At 36.6% G+C, this 21,219-nt stretch overlaps 1 protein-coding gene across 2 annotated transcripts; it reads left to right on the forward strand.

Moving 5' to 3' along the window:
- Nucleotides 1-586: 586 nt before the first annotated feature.
- slc4a1b (solute carrier family 4 member 1b (Diego blood group)) lies at nucleotides 587-20,217 on the forward strand. Of its 2 annotated transcripts, XM_055176399.2 has the most exons (18): nucleotides 587-696; nucleotides 8,046-8,171; nucleotides 10,271-10,442; nucleotides 10,629-10,764; nucleotides 12,980-13,049; nucleotides 13,148-13,190; nucleotides 13,277-13,461; nucleotides 13,545-13,791; nucleotides 13,995-14,198; nucleotides 16,767-16,915; nucleotides 16,997-17,191; nucleotides 18,028-18,276; nucleotides 18,371-18,460; nucleotides 18,611-18,777; nucleotides 18,890-19,131; nucleotides 19,221-19,390; nucleotides 19,476-19,649; nucleotides 19,977-20,217. In XM_055176399.2, the coding sequence occupies exons 2-18, from the start codon at nucleotides 8,127-8,129 to the stop codon at nucleotides 20,055-20,057; spliced, it is 2,619 nt and encodes an 872-aa protein (XP_055032374.2). In that variant the 5' UTR covers nucleotides 587-696; nucleotides 8,046-8,126; the 3' UTR covers nucleotides 20,058-20,217. The 2 variants fall into 2 exon arrangements, with proteins under 2 accessions (XP_055032374.2, XP_055032375.2); XM_055176400.2 differs by lacking the exons at nucleotides 587-696; nucleotides 8,046-8,171 and adding an exon at nucleotides 8,986-9,031.
- The last annotated feature ends 1,002 nt before the right edge of the window (nucleotides 20,218-21,219 follow it).

Genomic DNA, 21,219 nt, shown 5'->3' on the forward strand with positions numbered 1-21,219 from the left:
TTTGGATCTGCGGTGGATTACTGCCAACCCAGCTGCAATTTCTACGGAATTTTTTACAGTGTACTGTAAAATGGAACTGCGGTAAAGGCATCATACTGTTAAAACATGTACAGTTATGGTACTGTAATGGGGCAGTTACAGTAACTCACTGGCAGTTACCGCATATATACAATAAAAAGTCTAACAGTGTAGGTCTGCCCAATTGGACACAGAGGCATATAGAGAGACGTCCGTTGGTGACGCCCCTTGGAAATAATTTGTCTATGAAGCTTTGCCAGACCATAACTCAGTTACTACTGAGAATTGTCTGGTTTAGTTGTCCTTTGGTCAACACAATATGTTGCCCTGAGGCCATCTCTTACTTGGCAAAATCAGTTCAACCATAGTTAAACAAGTTTAACACAAAAAACATGCTTTTGCAATCATGGAAAAAACATGGATACTGTAGTAAAACCATGACTTTGCTAATGGTAATTAATACACCAAAAAGCATGGTTAACCTCTTACTATATGCATATTATATAAGAGTCAGTTCCTGTAACCATATTAAAGTGTTAATGTTAAAACAATAACAGAACCTCTGCATGACAAAGACCAGAAGACGTTTGTTTTAGTTTAGTGCCAGTGCATGAGAACTACCTGAGGCCTGCGCTGCACTAAGCATTTCTCTTTCAGTTGTATCTGCTCCAATGTACGGTATGTCTGCTTTGATGCTATTTATTGTCTAATGAATGTTTTCAGCTCTTTTGATATAAACTTTAAAGCTGGAAAGACATCTTATGAGTTTATAACATTAGTTTGCCTAATCAGGGTTGGGTTTATGTTCTTGACAACATGATGTACAAGTACATTCCAGTCCATTACAAGATCGAGACCACACATACTGTATCTGCTAATGCTCTGCTAATAGTGGCTCGGTTTGCATTAGTTTGACATTATTTTGTCAAGACATGTTGTACTATCACAGTATAACAATAACAGGTAACTGCTTTTTAATTAATTTTTTTAGCGAGAACGAGATGAACTTTTTTTCCCTCAAGCTAAAGAATTAAGATATAATAAAGTCATTTCAATAAAGCACACTTTGAATTATGTGTACCACTGCATGTTGAAGCAAGTGTGTGTTCAGCAAAAACATTTTGTGCATTGTAAAGCTTTGTAAAAAAAATTTTACATTGTATGCGAGTTGAAATCACTTGAAATGAACAAATTGTTCAGAAATGATTCGTTTTAACAAGAAATGACATGTATATGTACTATTGTGTTTAGGTTTATATTTCAATTTTATTGATCGTTTTTCAAAAAAAAAATGTTAAAGGTGTTAAAGAATGCATTGATACAATATGTTAAATTGTTCTCTGATATCTAAATAGAAGCTATGTGACTTTATTATACATTATTTATACATTTCACGAGACCTTTTTAAGATGTAAAATAAATCTTTGGTGTCCTCAAAGTAAGAAGAGAGCGGGCACAACCTAACACTTTTTGGTTTTGGCTCTATCATTCAAAAAATATTTAAGGTATATTAATATTTTTACACAATCAACACACACATCTCTGCTACAAATGAACCCTTGAAATTTGTTTGTGGGACCTACCGTTATTGTACAATTACACCGAAAGTGACAGGAGTGCAAACGTTATAACTAATAATTCAGTAAAATTCGGTTTATATATTAAATGTGAATATTGTTTATATATCTGTCTATAATAGATTGATATCCACACATTCATCCATTCATGATCTTTCATCTAAACATCCTTGTATTATGCATCAATGCATATACACTCACCTAAAGGATTATTAGGAACACCTGTTCAATTTCTCATGAATGCAATTATCTAATCAACCAATTACATGGCAGTTGTTTCAATGCATTTAGGGGTGTGGTCCTGGTCAAGACAATCTCCTGAACTCCAAACTGAATGTCAGAATGGGAAAGAAATGTGATTTAAGCAATCTTGAGTATGGCATGGTTGTTGGTGCCAGACGGGCCGGTCTGAGTATTTCATAATCTGCTCAGTTACTGGGATTTTCACGCACAACCACTTCTAGGGTTTGCAAAGAATGGTGTGAAAAGGGAAAAACATCCAGTATGCGGCAGTCCTGTGGGCGAAAATGCCTTGTTGATGCTAGAGGTCAGAGGAGAATGAGCCAACTGATTCAAGCTGATAGAAGAGCAACTTTGACTGAAATAACCACTCGTTACAACCGAGGTATGCAGCAAAGCATTTGTAAAGCCACAACACGCACAACCTTGAGGCGGATTGGCTACAATAGCAGAAGACCCCACCGGGTACCACTCATCTCCACTACAAACAGGAAAAAGGGCTACAATTTGCACAAGCTCACCAAAATTGGACAGTTGAAGACTGGAAAAATGTTGATTTCTGTTGAGACATTCAGATGGTGGAGTCAGAATTTGTCGTAAACAGAATGAGAACATGGATCCATCATGCCTTGTTACCACTGTGCAGGCTGGTGGTGGTGGTGTAATGGTGTGGGGGATGTTTTCTTGGCACACTTTAGGCCCCTTAGTGCCAATTGGGCATCGTTTAAATGCCACAGCCTATCCCTTTATGACCACCATGTTCCCATCCTCTGATGGCTACTTCCAGCAGGATAATGCACCATGTCACAAAGCTCTAATCATTTCAAATTGTTTTCTTAAACATGACAATGAGTTCACTGTACTAAAATGGCCCCCACAGTCACCAGATCTCAACCCAATAGAGCATCTTTGGGATGTGGTGGAACGGGAGCTTCGTGCCCTGGATGTGCATCCCACAAATCTCCATCAACTGCAAGATGCTATCCTATCAATATGGGCCAACACTTCTAAAGAATGCTTTAAGCACCTTGTTAAATCAATGCTACGTAGAATTAAGGCAGTTCTGAAGGCGAAAGAGGGTCAAACACAGTATTAGTATGGTGTTCCTAATAATCCTTCAGGTGAGTGTAAATAGATTTTTTGAAAGAGCTGCACAATTAAGACGAAAAAATCAGTGCGTTATTTCTCCTGAAATTGCATTAACAGTTATAATTTTGATGAATAGTATTTAAATTGTTTTCATTTCATTATCATTGTATACCTGAGGTTTAATTGTAAGTAACACTCTGTGACAACTAACCCCACTGTGTAAAAAATGATTTAAATCCCAGCTAGCCAAAGTTACAATTAACCCCGTGTTAGTTTGTGCCCCGCTCACCACTACGTATGTGAAGTTTTAGCTCATATACCCCACAGATAATTTATTATAGCATGTTAAAATTGCCACTTTGTAGGTGTGAGCAAAAATGTGCTGACACATTGTTTTGTTAGACATTGTTTTGTCTCAAGATGCACACCTGTAGTGTTTTTTGCAAGGTATGTTTGTAAAAACTTCTTAAATTACCTAATATCAATAAGCCTACTCCTGGATTAGCCTAAACCCTGTCCGGGAAACCGCCCCATTATGTTTATTAAAGTGTATGTCTAAGCATACCATATCATAAGCTTCCATGTTGAGTATAGGCCCAAAATGCAAGTGAACTAACTTGTAAGTAAAGGTAACATTGTGGAAATAGCAAACATAGATGGCATTTTATGCACATGTTATGCAATGTTGCTTTGTTAACTGTGATTTATTGTCCCTTTGCTTATTTCACGACTCTGCTTTCTCTGCTTTTTTTCTTTTAAGCTGAGGTTTAAAGGTTTTTTGAGTTTTTAAAATACTTGCTTGATTACCGTGCGCCACCTATAGTGTTAAGAGGTTAGCAGAGGTGTCCCTTCGTAACTATTTTTCGTTACAAAACAGCATGCACATTTTGGCAGTTTGAGAAAATGAATATATGCATCATCTGCTTTTTGAAAATGGCCTAAGTAAAGTAACCCTAAGACTGACTACATCTGGTCTTGGATCAGCTGTAGCATTTCTTGCCCTCTGAACCAAACCTGAGAGTTCACCTTAGATGTGTGAGCCTCAATCAGTGAAAAGGTCAATGAGGCTGAAGGGAATGTGGGCTTTCTGGTATGATAAGGAGTTGTGATGATGATGAGAGAAAGACTTTGCCTTTGGCATTAGACCAGATGTGCTGGTATGATAGACTTTATCTTCTCATCCTGAGGGGGGTGGGATGATTTTCTAGATTTTCTGAAATGTTCAACATGACTTAACATTGCAGTCTTAGGGGGTGAATTTTAAAGGAACACGCCCAGATTTTGGGAAGTTGGCTTATTCACCGTGTCCCCCGGAGTTGGATGGGTCCATGCATACATGCCTTTCTCGTCTCCGTGCGTGCTGTAACTCTGTCTGACGCAGCCCCCGCTAGCTTAGCATACTGGGAACTATATTATCTGAAGAATTCATCACTCCGCCCATGTAGCAGTGCTTCGTCGTCTGAGAATATAGTGCCTAGTATGTATACTTTAAAAGATTGCTGTGTCTCATATCACCTTGTTATTTGTACACGGTGTGACTATACAAATCACAACACATAAATAGGAAAATGTTCGCGTTATTTTGTCACTTATTGGGAGTAGTTTGCTAGCTGGAGCCATTCACTTCCAGTCTTTGTGCTAAGCTAAGCTAGCGGGGGCTGCGTCAGACAGAGTTACAGCACGCACGGAGATGAGAAAGGTATGTATGGACTTATCTAACTCTGGGGGATACAGTGAATAAGATAAATTCCCAAAATATGGGCGTGTTCCTTTAATTATGTTCAATTTAAATAGGATCAGAATATTTTTTTCAGGAAAACTTTTACATGCACTGTAAACACCTTAATTCGTGTTTACTAATCAACTCAAGACTATAATCAAGTCTTTTCAACTGACTATTTTTTATCTTGACTATAGATAGTGATGAGTTGCTGTTAAAATAAAGTTAAATAATACTTTTTTATTTTTAATGTAGCTAATTTCATTTAGAGATAAAGTTAGAAGTGACCAAACACATCAACGTTTTTCCTATTTAAGACGAGTAGTTATACCAGCAAGTTTGATTTAAAAAGAGGAACTATATTTTATGGCGTAATAGCACTTTTGGGAGTACTTCGACTCGCCTGAAAAGTCCGCTCCCCTTCTCCCTCTCATAATGGGAGAGGGAGGGTGTTACTGCGCCGAGTAACCAAAGCATGAGCGGACGTCAGTGTTCACTCGCCCCGCTGACCACCGCCCTCTCTGGGCTACATCTCTGACAAGGATTCCCTGGCTCTGATATTCGCCTTGTTTGTTTATGATCGTCAAAATGAGATTAAATCAGCAGTATTTGGTGTCATGATCAAACTATTACTTGTTTTTTTTATTCATATTTAGTATCTTTTGTGTTGTTATTGTTTTGGCGCGAGGTAAAAGTTAATAAAACTATACTTGTATAACGTTACTATTGCTTTCTCATTTATTCTTAACGCGATACGAGCACTCGATTATTATTATTAAACTTTGTTCTTGTCAGTACTATATAAAACGGTTTTTTATATGTGTCAGAGAGATGTTTTTGCATGCTGCTTATAAATATATCAGTGGCGATATCTCATAACATGTTTTAATAGTCACGTCACGATAAAGTAATGATCAATGTACACATTTAAAAGCTGCGGTGCTTACCTGCAGTTCCACGGAGTTTTCGCGTTCTGATAAGAGATATAGCTCCAGAAAAAAACGAGTGTTTATATTCCTCTTTTCAAGTGTTAATCGTCCACACGATGTGACAAGACATTACTCCCATTAACTTTAACGTAACATCCAAGAGCGCTGATCTTTGGTGGACTAATAACTTCCGATTGGGGATTCACAGACTGATTTATGAGCTAGTAAACTAATGAGACACACGGAGAGTGTTTAAAAACAGGGCATCTGTGTTTTTCCATTCAGAGAGGAGCCTGTTTAGGACCTCCATTCACTAGGTGGCGGAATGATACGAAAGGTGAAGCGGTTACTGTGCCGTTATCAGTACAATATCGTATGGCTCTTAGCCAATCAGATTCGAGAACCAGAAAAAACTGTTGTATAATACTGTATATATAATTTTCAAGAATTCCCTTTAAGCCAAAATGTCAGTGGAGAAATCAAATTCAAATATGTATTTAGCTTGTCATGTGTGTGGCTTGTCATGTCAAAATATGTGTTCGGTGCATGTATACCTATATGTGCATCACACATCATGTAAAAATACGTGCCTGCTGCACATGCGTCGAAAGGGTTTGATGTTAAAGAGACGCCCACGTTCACAAAATAATTGCAAGACTCAAACTTAACCCTAAACTCTGACTATACATAAGATTAAGCGAGTATCTGGAAAATTTGAGCATTTCTTTTATCATAAACCCCTCCAAAGCGTCTGCACCAGGCACTTATTTTGACATGACTCGTGATGCACAAAGGTTCACATGACGCGCCAAACACATATTTTGACATAACGAGCCACACACATTAATAAATTAGCTTTTAATCTTTATATTTGTGATCCTGCCTGTGCTTTATTTTGTAATTTTTTTCACATCCTACATAATGTAAAGAACATTGTGTGAAAATATAATTTTGATGTCTTTAATATTGACTGAGTAAAGTCATGTCAAAGATTGGCATCAAACTTTAATGCTCCTCGTCTCATTATTAGACTATAGACTTAGACAGGGTCACACTTCCTTTCTCTGTTGTCTAGATTAAGGAGGAGGCCTTAATTAAATTAAGATGTTTAAGCACTATAAAAGCATGATTCTCGTGTGCACCTTGCTGTGAGACAAATTTGTCAATCCAAGTTATTTTCAGTTAGGACAGCTCGAAATGGGTTTTAGTCTAGGACAGGGGTTCTCAAAGTCCAAAACAATTTGTTTAGTTTTTTTTTCTTTTTAGATTTAAGTATTCCTGGTCCGACAATAAAACGAGTTTAAAAATGTCCTGTGTGACGCTGTTGCGCCCAGATATTATGCACAGCTATTTCATGTAACGTTACTAGGGCTTTTGATCAGTAAGTCCTTATCTATCTAAATTCACTGTTTGTTTGAGTCGTTTAAAACATGCATTTGAAAAAGCAACATTCGTCAAACATAATAATTATACATATTCTTTATTATCATAAAATACCTGAAGAACAGCAATATAAATATATCCATAAGCCATTTCCTGGAGCTGCGTGTGTCTGGTTCTTCTTCTGCAGCGCATATTGAGTTTCTGCACGAGAGCGCCCTCTGGCTTTTGGATGTAGAAGCATTTCATCGCAATTCATTGAGAAGCATAGCAAGCATCATCGGCCAATATATCGGTGCACCGATTAAGTTGCTCTGTATTTTGCACCTGGTTACTTTTGGCATACTTCTTGTGTTTCATGTTTAAACATTTTTTTTACTTTAAATGCAAAATACACTTGTTATGAAGGTACTTTAATAGAAAATACTTTTTTCCAAACTACTTGTGTTGATTTGTTATATAAACAAGTGATTTACATAAAGTTATTATCATGCTTGACAATTTTTTAAATAACCAGTTTTCCTATGAAAATTATGAGAATTCAGATTTTTGAATGTAAACTTTGAGAACCCCTGCAGGACTTGCTATAAACCTTGTCTGTGAAACTGGGGGATAGCAATGCATAGCTAATTCAAGTGTCAGTGTAAACATGCCTTTCAAGAGTTTAAACATAAATACAGGTATTGTAGTTTAAATGTATTACATACACAAGCTCACTGCAGAAAGTATGCTGGCAATGCCAAAGGGTTTTTTCTTTAATAAATTTGGAATAAATTATGCTTAAAACATGTTGTATTTAAGTATACAACTCATGCTATTGTTAAATATTATTTAACATATTAAACAAAAGAAATGCTTGAATTATATGACTTGAATTAGGGCTGGGCGTTATATTGAGTTTTGGTCATATATGGGTATTTTATCCCAGCGGGTTACAGAATGAGACAATATGTCTATATCGGTATTGTCCGATATGAGCAGTGTTCGATATGAGGGGGGGCTGGGATGGTCCCGGACCCCCTATTAGCAAATCTCAATATTATCTGTCTCCAGTGCATGACACAGCATATATATAAAGTTTCTCTGTTCTAGATCTCTAAAGGATGCTGCAGCCCGAGTCTCAACCCTGTCAGCCTGGATGGAGAAACATTTGAGAAAAAAGAGGAAGAGGAGATGAGCTTCTCCTCATGCCACCATCTGTTCAAAGAGATGTTGAAGGTGAGAGTAAACTTCAGAGAGTTTATGCAGGTGAAGTAGAGTGATAAGACACACACTGTCCAACCAGTTATCAAGATACATACTGTTTACTGCACCAATATTATGGGTGAATCCAGGAACAGTGTTTTGGGTGTGTTGTATTTACACTTGAAAGTTGCAAAATAAAAATGTGTGAATACATTTGTATTAGATAACAATATATCAAAGCAAGCAATTGATGTGATTTAATTGAATGTATGAAGTTAATTTACTCAAGAGCAGAAAAATTGAAGATTTAGTATCACATTCATCATAACTATTAACATGTTGCACAAACATCTCAAAGTGCCCAAATAAATAATTTTAAATCACATATCTTTCATTATGTTTTGCTTGAAAAAGTGTTCTTGTTCCTTTTAAATAAATCATCGTATTCATTTAAAGTGCACTGTAAGAAAATATTCTGCATTTTTGTCCAATCAACATATATTTTTATGTTACTTTAACTTAAAAATGTATAGTAAATATATATTATCTTAACTTAATAAATAATAAGTTAAACAGCTTCAACTAGTTTTTAAGTTATGTCAACTATTCACAGGTCAAAGCTTAAAATAGTAGGTTGAATTGACTTGCAAAACCAAGTTGTTTTAACTTCATGCTGCATATTTTTTTACAGTGACCTAAGTGTCCTAAATACTTTTTGGGGGTCACTGTACAGTAGGTGCCCTGTAAGGGACTATGTGTTTAATGAAGTGTGTGTAGAGGTGTGTCTGTAATAGATGCAGGTGTATACAGAGTTTAAAAGTCTCTGCATATTTGTAAGGGTCTGCGAGACAACTGTTTCTCTGTGCAGCAGGGTTAACTGCTCGACATTACAGGTATGTGCGCTACAATTGTCATTATTAATCATTTTATAAGCTGTTAATTTTTATTTAGTTTTTAAATTCATTTTTACCCTGCGTTACCTTGAGTTTTGTACTAAGAATGCTTTCAAAACTGTAAAAAAAGTAGATTTTTTTATTTTACTGTTTACATTTTTTACAGCGATATTAAAGACTTTAAAAACTTAAAAATATTATCAAAAATACAAATGCAATATTTTCATTTCAGAACAAATTATTTATTTGGATGCCATGTTAAAAAACGTGCTTTTTATGATGATAAACATATAAGCTACTAAATAAACTGACTAAAACGTTTTACTGAAATTCAATTTCTATAGCACATTGTTGCAAAACAACTTTACCGACTGCATTTTAGTCCCAAAACAGGATATTGAATTAATGCAAAAAAATACTAATACTGATAATAATAATAATAATAATAATCATGAAAAAATACAAAAACTCATATTATAAAATAACGAGTTGATGGAAATTATTTAAAAAAAATTATATACAGAATTGCCTAGACAGATGTATGTAAAGGTTTTATGCTTTTTGTGAATTTATGTTTTATTTGTTTTATTTTAACTGTTCTTCAGATGCTCTGAATGTGAACACAAACATTAATACTGAAGCGCGCGCGCACACAGACATGCATATTTAAGTGTATGGAAATTTGCCATGATTCTTGCCTTAATACATCACACAGTCGCACAGACACTGACAAGTTTCCACATTTGTGTAGCATCCTGTGTCACACACACTTCCAGTGTTTAGATAAACATGAACTTCAATTTATCAGTCATCATGGCACAGGAAAGGCACACATAACACAGAAATGCATACAATGTCTCGAGGTCTAACCATCATGTTTCAGCTGTCAACATCCCTGCTTTGGATTGTGTTAACAGGACATTAAACATATAATGTGACATCCCCAGAGGGGAAATGATATTATGGCAGAGTTTTTCTTGGATAAATTAGAGAGTTTAATTTGTTTAAGTATCAATCTTCTCCAATAGTATGGTATGTATATATCAGGACTGATACTGGATAGAATATATAACAAAAATTATTTTTATTGTACAAAGGCACTGTAAGAACCAACAACCTTAATTCATTACAAATGCTGAAAATGAAAATTGGACATGATGTGGCATATTGGTAAAAATATGATGAATACCAAACAAATATTTATTTGTATATTTTTAATTGTATGTGGTCTATGATCAGGCCTACATGAAGATGAACGAGTCGAGCCAGCCGAGCAATAGGCAGGACTTGGGTAGATGGATGGGCTATGAAGAGATATATGATGTTGAGGCCGGATGCTGGAGCCCATCATCACACGTCTCATATCTCACCCTAAAGAGCCTGGTGCAGATACGCAGTACAATGAACACTGGTGAGAACAGTTTATAAAAAAGATTACAATTTATTACATTTGGTTCCTTTGCACCTCATACTCTGTTTGTCTTGACCTGTGACTTATTTATCTCCCTTTTTGCTTCACTTAATTTCTCAAAGATTTGACCCTGACTCTTTTCTATTCGCAATGCCAATAAATAGATTTTTGGTTGGGTGTCATCAGGTGTGGTGATGTTGGACAGAGAAGAGAAGACGCTTTCCAGTATCATAGAAATGATTGTGGATGCCCTGGTTAGCAAAAGTGAGATCCTGGCAGGAGACAGAGATAAGGTTCTTCAGACACTGATGCAAAAGCAAAGGTACACACTGAAAAAAAACAATAAGTATAATTTACTTTTTTTTGCAAGCATTTTTCAAGTAAATTTCACAAATATGAAAATTAAGTAAATATACTTAAACAATTTAAGTAAAATGACACTTTTAAGTAAAAAGGACTCCTTTAATGGAGTCTTGGTGATTTAATCATGTAAAATTACCTCTTTTGTTTACATATTCATTATTATATAACACATTATGATGAACAAGTAGAGACTGGTATCAATACTGGCATTATAATCGTTATTGCTCATTGAGAAAAATGAACACACGTGATTTTTATTGTGTCACCTAAACACAAGCCACACTATTCTGAACAATGATAACTACAAAACTCAAAGAAGAAACAGAAATTCTTCTTAATCTCAAAGATAAATGAACATCAAACACGTCTTTCTTTTTAGTTAAAAACACATAAAATGTTTAATTTCAAATGTCACTCTCCAAATGCAGTCCCATGCAAAGCAAGCTGGGAACTATAAGTCCACTGTATAGTTAGTTATGTCTACTAAAATTCTTCATGTAGCTTCAACACAAAATTATTAAGTTAATTTCCTTCTTACAAATTTAAGTGGATTATACATGATAAAATTAAGTTGAATTTACTCAATAATGTGTTCATTTAGAATTTTTATGTGTTCATTTATGTTATTTTAACTACATTTTTGGTTGAAAAAATATTAGAGGGTATGCAATGATGTCACTTTCTTTCGCCCTGTTGAGTGGCAAAACGTTCAAAAATGGCTGGTTTTCATAGCGTCTGCTGCAAAAAATGCCAGTAAAACTGGCTATTATCAGCTTAAATTGAATTTAGTTGGCCTTAACAGTGACCCTAACAACTTGCCAAACAACCAGTAGTCTGTGTACATTGGCATATGGCCAGACATTGCATTTTCTGATATGTTTGTCTTGCCTAACACTATTAAACCATACCACCTTTGTAAGCTCATCATAATGGATGTTTTTAATATAGGCTCACTGACAAAACTTTGCAATTACACAGAATAAGAGTATTTATTGGTGTATTTTTATAGGATTTTATATCCCAAAATTTTACATACCTGACATATGGCTACTGCTACTGATTTACTTCTCCTTTGAGTGTTTTTGCAGTCTGGAAAAAGGCCGCTTCAATTTTTTGTTGAATCTGTTAGCACAGTCGATCACACAACTATTTTTCCCATTTTAGACGCGTTTTCACGCTATGCGCTAATGCTGTCGCTCAGACATTTTGCCACTCATTGGGCGTAACCGCAGTCACTTTCGAAGGTGATGTCACGTGCACACCCTCTATAATTCAAATTACTCGTTTTATTTCGTTAATTCTACAAGGCATATAATATTTTGTACAGTTCACATTACCTTGCAGGAAATTAAAAGTGTAAAACTTTATTTTAGAACCACTGTAAAAAAAGTGCACCATTTATGTACAAAGATGTACATAAGGGTATTATACTGGCCCAGTGACAGCTTTTGTACATTTATTTCCAAGGTGTACAACAAAAAATGATACGTCTAATTTTGTGGATTGTTAAAGCTACCCTATTTCACGGCAAGTCATCTTAATTTTTGTATTACGGAAAATTTTTGTGCCTGTTATTTTATAGTATTTTTACGGAATTTTTGTACAGTGTTGTCACGAAATATTAGATTAATTTATTTGTGTTATTGACATGATTTTCCACTGTTTTTCATGCCACTGGAGCACAAATGTCTTTTTCCTGTCACACAGCACACATTTCTATAAATAGTTTTTCTGTGGCAAGACTTTCTTTATCGTGTGATTTTTTTCTCATTGTTTTTCCTATTTTTAAATCATTGTAGCTCGCAGGGGTTAGGGTTAGATTCAGGGTTTGCGTTAGGATGAAATTTTATGTATTGGTTTTTACATGTAAAGTAATAACCCCAAGCGACAATGGTAAAAAAAAGGGAAAAAATGAGAAAACAAAATATAATATGACACAATAAAGAAAGTCAAAAAACTATTTATAGAAATTCGTCAATAACACAAATACATTAATCAAATATTTCGTGACTATAATACGAATTTCCGTGACATTGAGCTGTGTTAAAGAGAGGTGTGTTATTGCTTCTCCGTTAGAGTTGTGTTTTTAAAAATCTCATATACGTACATTGTAAGACAGACACTAGACATATCAAGAGACGAGAATAACAGGAACGTTTTTTATCTCTATGCAGCCAGTCAATAGAAAGCCAGCCTCTGACAACATCAGGTGTGGAAATGCAAAGGTTCTTAGTCACAGAGAAAGTAAGCGAAAGCAATTTTTATACAACTTTTTCCTAGTTTTGAATGTTTCAAATGTAATAACTTCATGTTTGCCTGTTTTATTTTATTCTTGCATAAAGAGAGACACCGCTGACAGTGCAGAGGCCTCTCTGGTGCTTGTAGGTAAGAATACTTACAAGTTGTGTGTTTCCTCTTCATAGCAAAACTATGTTGAGAATATTGTAATTCTGTGTGTGTTACTGTGTAAGGTGCTCTTGAATTCCTGGATAAGCCAACAGTGGCATTTGTGCGTCTGCGGGACGCCGTGGTGCTGGAATCATCTGCTGAAACTCGTGTGCCTGTGCGATTTCTCATCATCTTTATTGGCCCAAGCAAGACCGACATAGATTATCATGAGTGTGGCCGAGCAATGGCAGTGCTCCTAGCTGATAAAGTAAGAAAACGGTGGATCTCAAATTCTCAAAAGATCACAAGGTAACGAACTGTAATGATGACCGTTTACACTTCCATCCTCAGGTATTTAATCAGGCAGCGTTTCAGGCTCAAAGCGATCAAGAGCTGATTGATGCTGTGACAGACTTCATGGACTGCTGTATTGTGGTCCCGCCCACTGAGATTCAGAACGAGTCTCTGCTTACATCACTCATCCCCTTCCAAAAGAAACTCCTGCAGGAGAGACTCCACCCCTCCAACCCCAAACTACTCCAGGAGACACTCCACACCTCCAATCCCAAAATCCACCTGGATGTCAAACCTTGCAAAAGTAAAGACACGCACAGTATTCAATTAACCTCTTTTTTATATACTGTATAACAAGACCATCCATATTCTTTAATTTTGCAACCAGCTGACTGTACATTATTCTGTATGCTGTACTCAAACCCACCAACCACAAAACTAGAGCTCAGCGAACTATTATTACTAAACTAACTACAGTAACACTATTAATATGATATCTTCTCAAAGCTTCAAAATCCTCCGGGCCTCCAGCAGAAGATCCACTGGCACGTACAGGCGTTTTATTCGGTGGTATGATCAGAGACTTCAGGAGGCGTTACAAACACTACGTCAGTGACATCACAGATGCCCTGAACGCTCAGGTCTTGGCTGCGATCATCTTTATCTACTTTGCTGCACTCTCGCCTGCCATTACCTTTGGAGGTCTCCTTGGTATGTATGTTTACCCTGAAGAAGGCTTTGATTATTTTACACCCAAATCGAGTTTGTTGTTGAAATCCAATCAAATCTGTATTACTCTTTGTGTTGAAAGTGAAAATCATTATCCGTTATCTATATCCACATCAGTTGCCATAATGAGAACATTGTTAGGACTTGATACAGGAGCAAACACTGGGCACAATACACCCTTACTGTAGTAAGCATAGCAGTCATTTCACCATCTAGGTTATAAATCCGATATAGTTTGGCTATGACTATACCACTTCACAATGCAAAAAAATGACTTTCTTATTATTTTTTATCTTGTTTTTTAGTACAAATATCTAAAAATTCTTGAATTAATATGCATTTTCATGATGAGCAAAATCACCTAAGAAAATAAGTCGAGTTTTTAGACAATTTAAGTGAATTTGTGCTTAAAACAAGCTAAATTGCCCACCTGTACAGCAGAAGACACTGAAACATTACAGGGTATTACACATTTTTTTTACTCATTTTACTATACATGAATATCAGATGATGTCAACAACGTCTCCTAACTGACGTCACTCACTTCTCAAACGTGTCTGCCGCCATCTTGAGTACCTGATTTGGCAAGATAGATACGTCAGTCTATGGGTCCAATTTTAACGATCTAAGCGCATTGTCAATGCGCATGACGCACGATCTAAACGGGCGTGTCCAAACCCACTTTTGCAAATTTAAAGACGGGAAAAATGGTTTATGCGCCAATCGCACGATCGAAAAGGGTTGTTCTTATTCTCTTAATGAGTAATGGGTGTGTTTTGGGCGTAACATGCAATAAACCAATGAGAGCCTCAGCTATCATCCCCTATAAAAGCCAGTTGCGCCTGGCGCCATGCCTAATCCCTATTTAGAAAGCGGAATTTGTAAACTGAAAAACTAAGCGGAGGAAGAAGACCACCAGTTTAAGATTAATGTTAAAAAATGGTGTTGCTTTTATTGGTATTAATTTTTTTTTTTTATTAAAACCTTTAAAAGCCGTTTTCTTTCAGGCATGGAAGTAAAAATAGCAGGCTTTTAATTGCTGTAAATGTATTGATATCCTACAAAATCAAATATGCAAGAAAAGGTTTGTACTCTAAAAATACAAATGTGCGTGATAAGCAAACCCGCGTTGTCGTCCTGTTTATAGGCGCATATTTCTAACGTGCTCATTAAATAACAAAAAACATATTGCGCCATTAACTTTAGACTTAAGACCAGGTTTTAGTTGGTCAATGGTGTGGTCTATTTTAGTTGCCTCGAAATAGCAACGCGCCAACAATGCGCCTGAACACACCTCGTTTTCAGACCAGAACGCCCATGGGTGCAAAATTGGGCGCAAATGCATTTGATATTTAAACAGCGTGGCGCTAAACGTGAAAATTATATCTGCACCAGGTTATAACTAGCAACAGACACTTGTGTCGCGCATTGCGCTGCATTGCGCCGGGTGTATGAAAGGGCCCTATGTGTTTCGGTACTTTGTTTTACATCAAATATTCAATCAACAATCATAAACTTTGCATTATTTGAATGCTAAAACACTCAAAATTCATGTTCTGAGCTTGTTTTTGCAATCAATACACTGTAGTGAAAAGGGTTAAATGAAATGCAGACGGACCACATATTAATATGAATGTCGGTACTCACATATCTAGCCATATGGTTCTGATCATTCTGACAAATCCAAAAAACTTCAGCCTACATTGCAACGTAAGGGTCCACTCTTCAAAATGCATCCCGCATTTTAATCCAAAACAATGAAAAATAGGGAAAAATCCCCCGCAAGATCCTCCTTTGTTTACATGCTCGCTTACGGTTAGTATGATCAATCATGTTTATTTTCTATCAAATATCGATTCTTATCACTGTAAATGCATCTCTTCCTGATTCGTTCCGATGAATATTTCACCTTAGTTTTCTGTTTTGTCCAATCAGATAAGATTTGAGAATATAAAATGTCCTGGAAGCACACATTGGGTAAGCGAGGTGTCATTTTGCGCACCTTCGCTTTTGACTGGATAAAGCCAAAATGAAGCCAGCCATTGCCTATCCAGCAAAGCTTTGATTGATGGGGGTAGTAACCAATCATGAAACGATTACAAGGATTCAACTTGCTTCAGTAAAATCAACATCTGCGCAAATCTGCGCTTACATATGCCGATCCATGCATGCGCACCCGAATGTTTTGTTTTGGTAGCATAGCGGGCCGGCTAGCCATTCGCAGAGCCCCTGAGAAACCTCTCCAGAGGTTAGATATAAAAATCTTCATTGTGGATCGTCGACTGCAGATTACTTTTTTTGTGTTGAGAGTGTTTTGGAAAAGGTGATATGGAGCACGATCGATTGCAAAAATACCAGACTGTATAAAAATGAAATTACAAAAAAAACTGATCACAGATTGTGACCAATCATACTTCCAAAAATGTGCCATGACTGTACAAAAAATAATTTAAGTCAGATTCTGCATGCCAAAACCAACGTTTTCTTGCCTGTCTAAACGTATTTTGCAACCACAGTCAATATAATTATTTTTGGCGCTCTTCTCTGCAGCTGATAAGGTGGATAACATGATGGGTGTGTCAGAGCTGATGATCTCCACATCAATTCAGGGCATCATCTTTTCTCTAATCTCCGCCCAACCTGTGCTAGTTATTGGCTTCTCTGGACCTCTGCTGGTTTTTGAAGAGGCCTTTTATACTGTAAGTTTTACTATAAAACATTTAGATGAAGAGTTGGGTGTAATGGCATTAATACTCTCTCATTTTTCCCCTTGGCTAAAGTTCTGTAAGTCTCAGGGCATCGAGTACATCGTAGGCAGAGTGTGGATTGGGGCGTGGCTGATGGTCATCGTTGTGGCAATTGTTGCCGTGGAGGGAAGCTTCCTGGTCCGCTTCATTTCCCGGTTCACTCAGGAGATCTTTTCCATCCTCATCTCCCTCATCTTTATCTATGAGACCTTTTCCAAATTAGGAAAGGTACACACCCAGTATTAGACAATTGACCATTCCTTCATTTAATAATAGGGCTTCATACATTTTCTCAGCATTATAAAAGTTAATTTAGTATTTAGTGATTTTGTTAATTTTCTCCATTAACAGAAAAATTATTAACTCTTTCCCTGCCAGCACTTTTTTTTAAAAAGTTGCCAGAAAATGTTCTTCTATAAATATATAAACATAGAAGTTTATATCGCTAGCACTTTTAGCATAGCTTAGCATAATCCATTGAATCTGATTAGACCATTAGCATCGCACAAAAAAATAACCAAAGAGTTTAAATATTTTTCTGTATTTACATTGTGCACGAAGGCAGACCGAAAATTTTAAGTGCGATTTTTTGGGGGGGCGATATGGTTAGGAACTATACTCTCATTCTGGCGTAATAATCAAGGACTTTGCTGCCGTAACATGGATGCAGGAGGCGCAATGATATTACGCAGTGCTCGAAAATAGTCGCCTGCTATTGAGTGCCAGAATGAGAGTATAATCCTTAGCCATATCGCAAAAAAAATTGCAACTTTTCATTTTCCGTCATTCTCAAGTACACAACGTAACTACGACAGAATCAAGTTTTAAATAGGAAAAATATTGAAACTCTTTGGTTATTTTTGAGTGCAATGGTCTAATCAGATTCAATGGATTGTGCTAAGCTATGCTAAAAGTGGTACCGCCCATCCCAGAGAACTGCTGAATGGATTCCAAAACGGTAAAAATCAAATGTTTAACTCTAGGGGAGCTGGAAAATTAGCATGGTATTCACTTAAGTCATTAACTAAATATCTCCACCCTCTCTGTTTTATCGTCCATCAAAGATTTTTAAAGAACATCCTCTCATCCTGAATTACGATCATCTAAACAATACAGCAAAAGACCCTTGGCACTCAGGTGTCAGCTATCAGAGATCTGTGGATAATTCGACGGGCAATGTGACTGTTGGGAGGGACTTTCTGCCCCAACCGTATCCCAACACCGCTCTTCTGTCTATGTGTCTCATGTTTGGTTGCTTCGCCATAGCTTACTACCTACGTATGTTTAAAAATGGCAGATTCCTGCCAGGCAAGGTGTGTATGAATAGATGAATACATTTTGAATATCATGACAGTCTTCCATCGACTAGCTTGCATCAATGTGATGATTTAAATGTTTGTTTCACAGATTCGACGTTTACTTGGTGACTTTGGAGTCCCCATTGCTATTTTTCTTATGGTTGCTATTGATATTAATATTGACGATACATACACACAGGTGGGTTTAGAATTTAAGATTTATTTAATTTTTTCCTACATTTTTAGGTCCCTAATGGACAAAAGCTGCCTTTATACACTGTATAGTCACTTTTAGGGCATCAATTCAGACCCTATAAAGTTGACCTCTGACCCTTGACCTGTTTTACAGAAACTAGTTGTGCCTAAGGGTCTGCAGGTGTCCAACCCTAAGATGCGGGGCTGGCTCATAAACCCAATGGGGGAGCACAAGCCCTTCCCTGTTTGGATGATGTTTGCCAGTGTTGTCCCAGCCATGTTGGTCTTCATCCTCATTTTTCTTGAGTCTCAGATCACCACGTGAGTGATGTTTTTTCTAAGAGCGTCATTTACTTGATACAGGACACAGTGTGAGACTGCACTTTAAGATCAGACCTAAATGCTTTCTTAAATGATTTTCTTTGATTTGAAGATTAATTGTGAGTAAACCAGAGAGGAAAATGCTCAAGGGTTCTGGGTTCCACTTGGATCTTCTCATCCTGGTGGGCATGGGAGGGCTAGGTGCCATATTTGGTGTGCCCTGGCTGAGTGCTACTACCGTACGATCCGTATCCCACGCTAATGCCCTCACGGTCATGAGCAAAGGCCCAAAGCCTGAGATTGAGAAGGTTCTGGAACAAAGAGTGAGTGGATTCGTGGTGGCTTTGCTGGTTGGTACGTTGACCTGTCCTATCCTCCACAGCATTTTCCTGGTTTCGTTACAGACATGAACATTAACAGCCCCTGGGTCTCTCCGTTTACAGGTCTGTCCATTCTCATGGAGCCGGTTTTAAAATTAATTCCGGTTACAGCTTTGTTCGGAATCTTTCTCTACATGGGAATCACATCTCTCAGTGGGATTCAGCTGTGGGATCGAATGTTGCTCCTCCTCATCCCAAAAAAGTATCACCCGGATGAACCCTACGTTTCACAAGTATGTTTTCGCATTTTAAGTTACAGCATTGTCCTTCCACGTGCATGTGATAACAGCTGTTTACGGTCTCTGTCTCCCCCTGCAGGTTAGGACCAATAGGATGCATTTGTTCACCGCTATACAGATTGGGTGTTTGGCACTCCTGTGGATTGTCAAGTCGAGCCCTGTGTCACTGGCTCTGCCATTTGTCCTGATACTCACCATCCCTCTGCGCATATTAGTGACTGGACGTCTTTTCACTGAGAGAGAGATTAAATGTGTAAGTGACACTAATGTCATTTTGTTAAAAACAATAGTTCACCATAAAATAGCAATTCTCCTTTCTGTGTCATTCCAAACCTATTTGACTTAGTAAAACACATAAAGATGCAAAACGTTAATACTGTTCTTTGTAATACATTTTAAAGTGTAAAATTTAAATCATTATTCACTTAAATATTGTCTTAGTTCACTTTCATTATTTTGGAATACAACAGCATGTCTGCTGCAACCGATTTTTAACAAGCAAAGTCGGTAAATAATAACAGGTTTTTAATTTTTTGCCTAAACGACTTACTTTTTTCATCACTTTGTGATTTAAATTTAGCTTGATGCTGAAGATGCCAAAGTGACGTTTGAGGAGGAGCCAGGGCGTGACGTGTATGATGAATCTCAGATGCCACTGTAGATGCCACCTGGCTGCCACCAAACTCATTTCTCACAATCATCTCTCCATCACATTCAGTCAGCACATAAAACTAAAATGAAAGCCTTAAGGATCAAATTAAGTATTTCTCCTCTCTTGAGTAAACACTGACTATGTTCAGTTCAGTTAATTGTACAAGCTTTTAATGTTAATGATGAAATTGCCAAATTAGACTAAGTGACAATGCACTGATAAATAAGATAAAGTGACAATGACTGACAGATTTATATTTTTTAAAAGAGTTTACTAAAATAATGTATCAAACCCATATATTTTATTTAATTTTAACCTCCAACAATAAAGAGTGTTATAAGAATATACTGGAATTGGTTATTACATAATTATAGCATAAAGTTCTTGTTCATTTTTTTTTTAGTTTGTGTGTGAGAAATTCTTTGCTATTTTATTTTATTTTAAGTTACCAGTGATCTTTTGTCAAGACAAATAAGTAAAAATGACTTGTAAATCGAAGTTGATTAAAATAATTTTTTATTTAATTATTGTTCTCCCACTTGAAAAAAAAACTTGTTTTTGCAAGTCAATTCAACCTGTTTTAAGTTTTCACCTGTGATAATTTGACATAACTTATAAAAACAAGTTAAAATTGTTTAATTAAATTTTTTAAGTTAAAAGTAACATAAAAATATATGTTGATTTGACAAAAATGTAGACATCAATCTATACATCAGGGCTTGTAATAAGTGGTGTAGTGCAGGTATATGGCATGGGGTATACCCACTTCTAAATTCCAAATATTCATTAATAATATGAATTTCATCATGATCCTTACAATGAGAAGTCAAGCAGAAGAAGTGACAATACTGGCCCATTTTGGAGTGAAAAAATATGCAAGACTAGTCTTACATGTCACTGTTTATAACAGAGGGCATTCAACCTTAGCTGGGCTTCTTTGAAAAAAAAAGGGGGGGGCATAAATTAACAGTATACCCACTTCTCCACATTGTAAAAAAATTGTTGCCGCCTTAATTTGTGATTTCCATAAATCATAAATGCCTAGATTACAATCCTACCTGAAGGCATAAGCAGAGTTTTGCATTTTGGCTTTGGGGGGGTATCTACCGCCAAATAAGGGCACGGCAATTGTTACGTGCTGTTTCTCGGTGTTTTTGTTCTCTCCCTCTCT

This window comes from Misgurnus anguillicaudatus, chromosome 4 (genome assembly GCF_027580225.2).
Source record: "Misgurnus anguillicaudatus chromosome 4, ASM2758022v2, whole genome shotgun sequence".
NCBI lineage: Eukaryota > Metazoa > Chordata > Actinopteri > Cypriniformes > Cobitidae > Misgurnus > Misgurnus anguillicaudatus.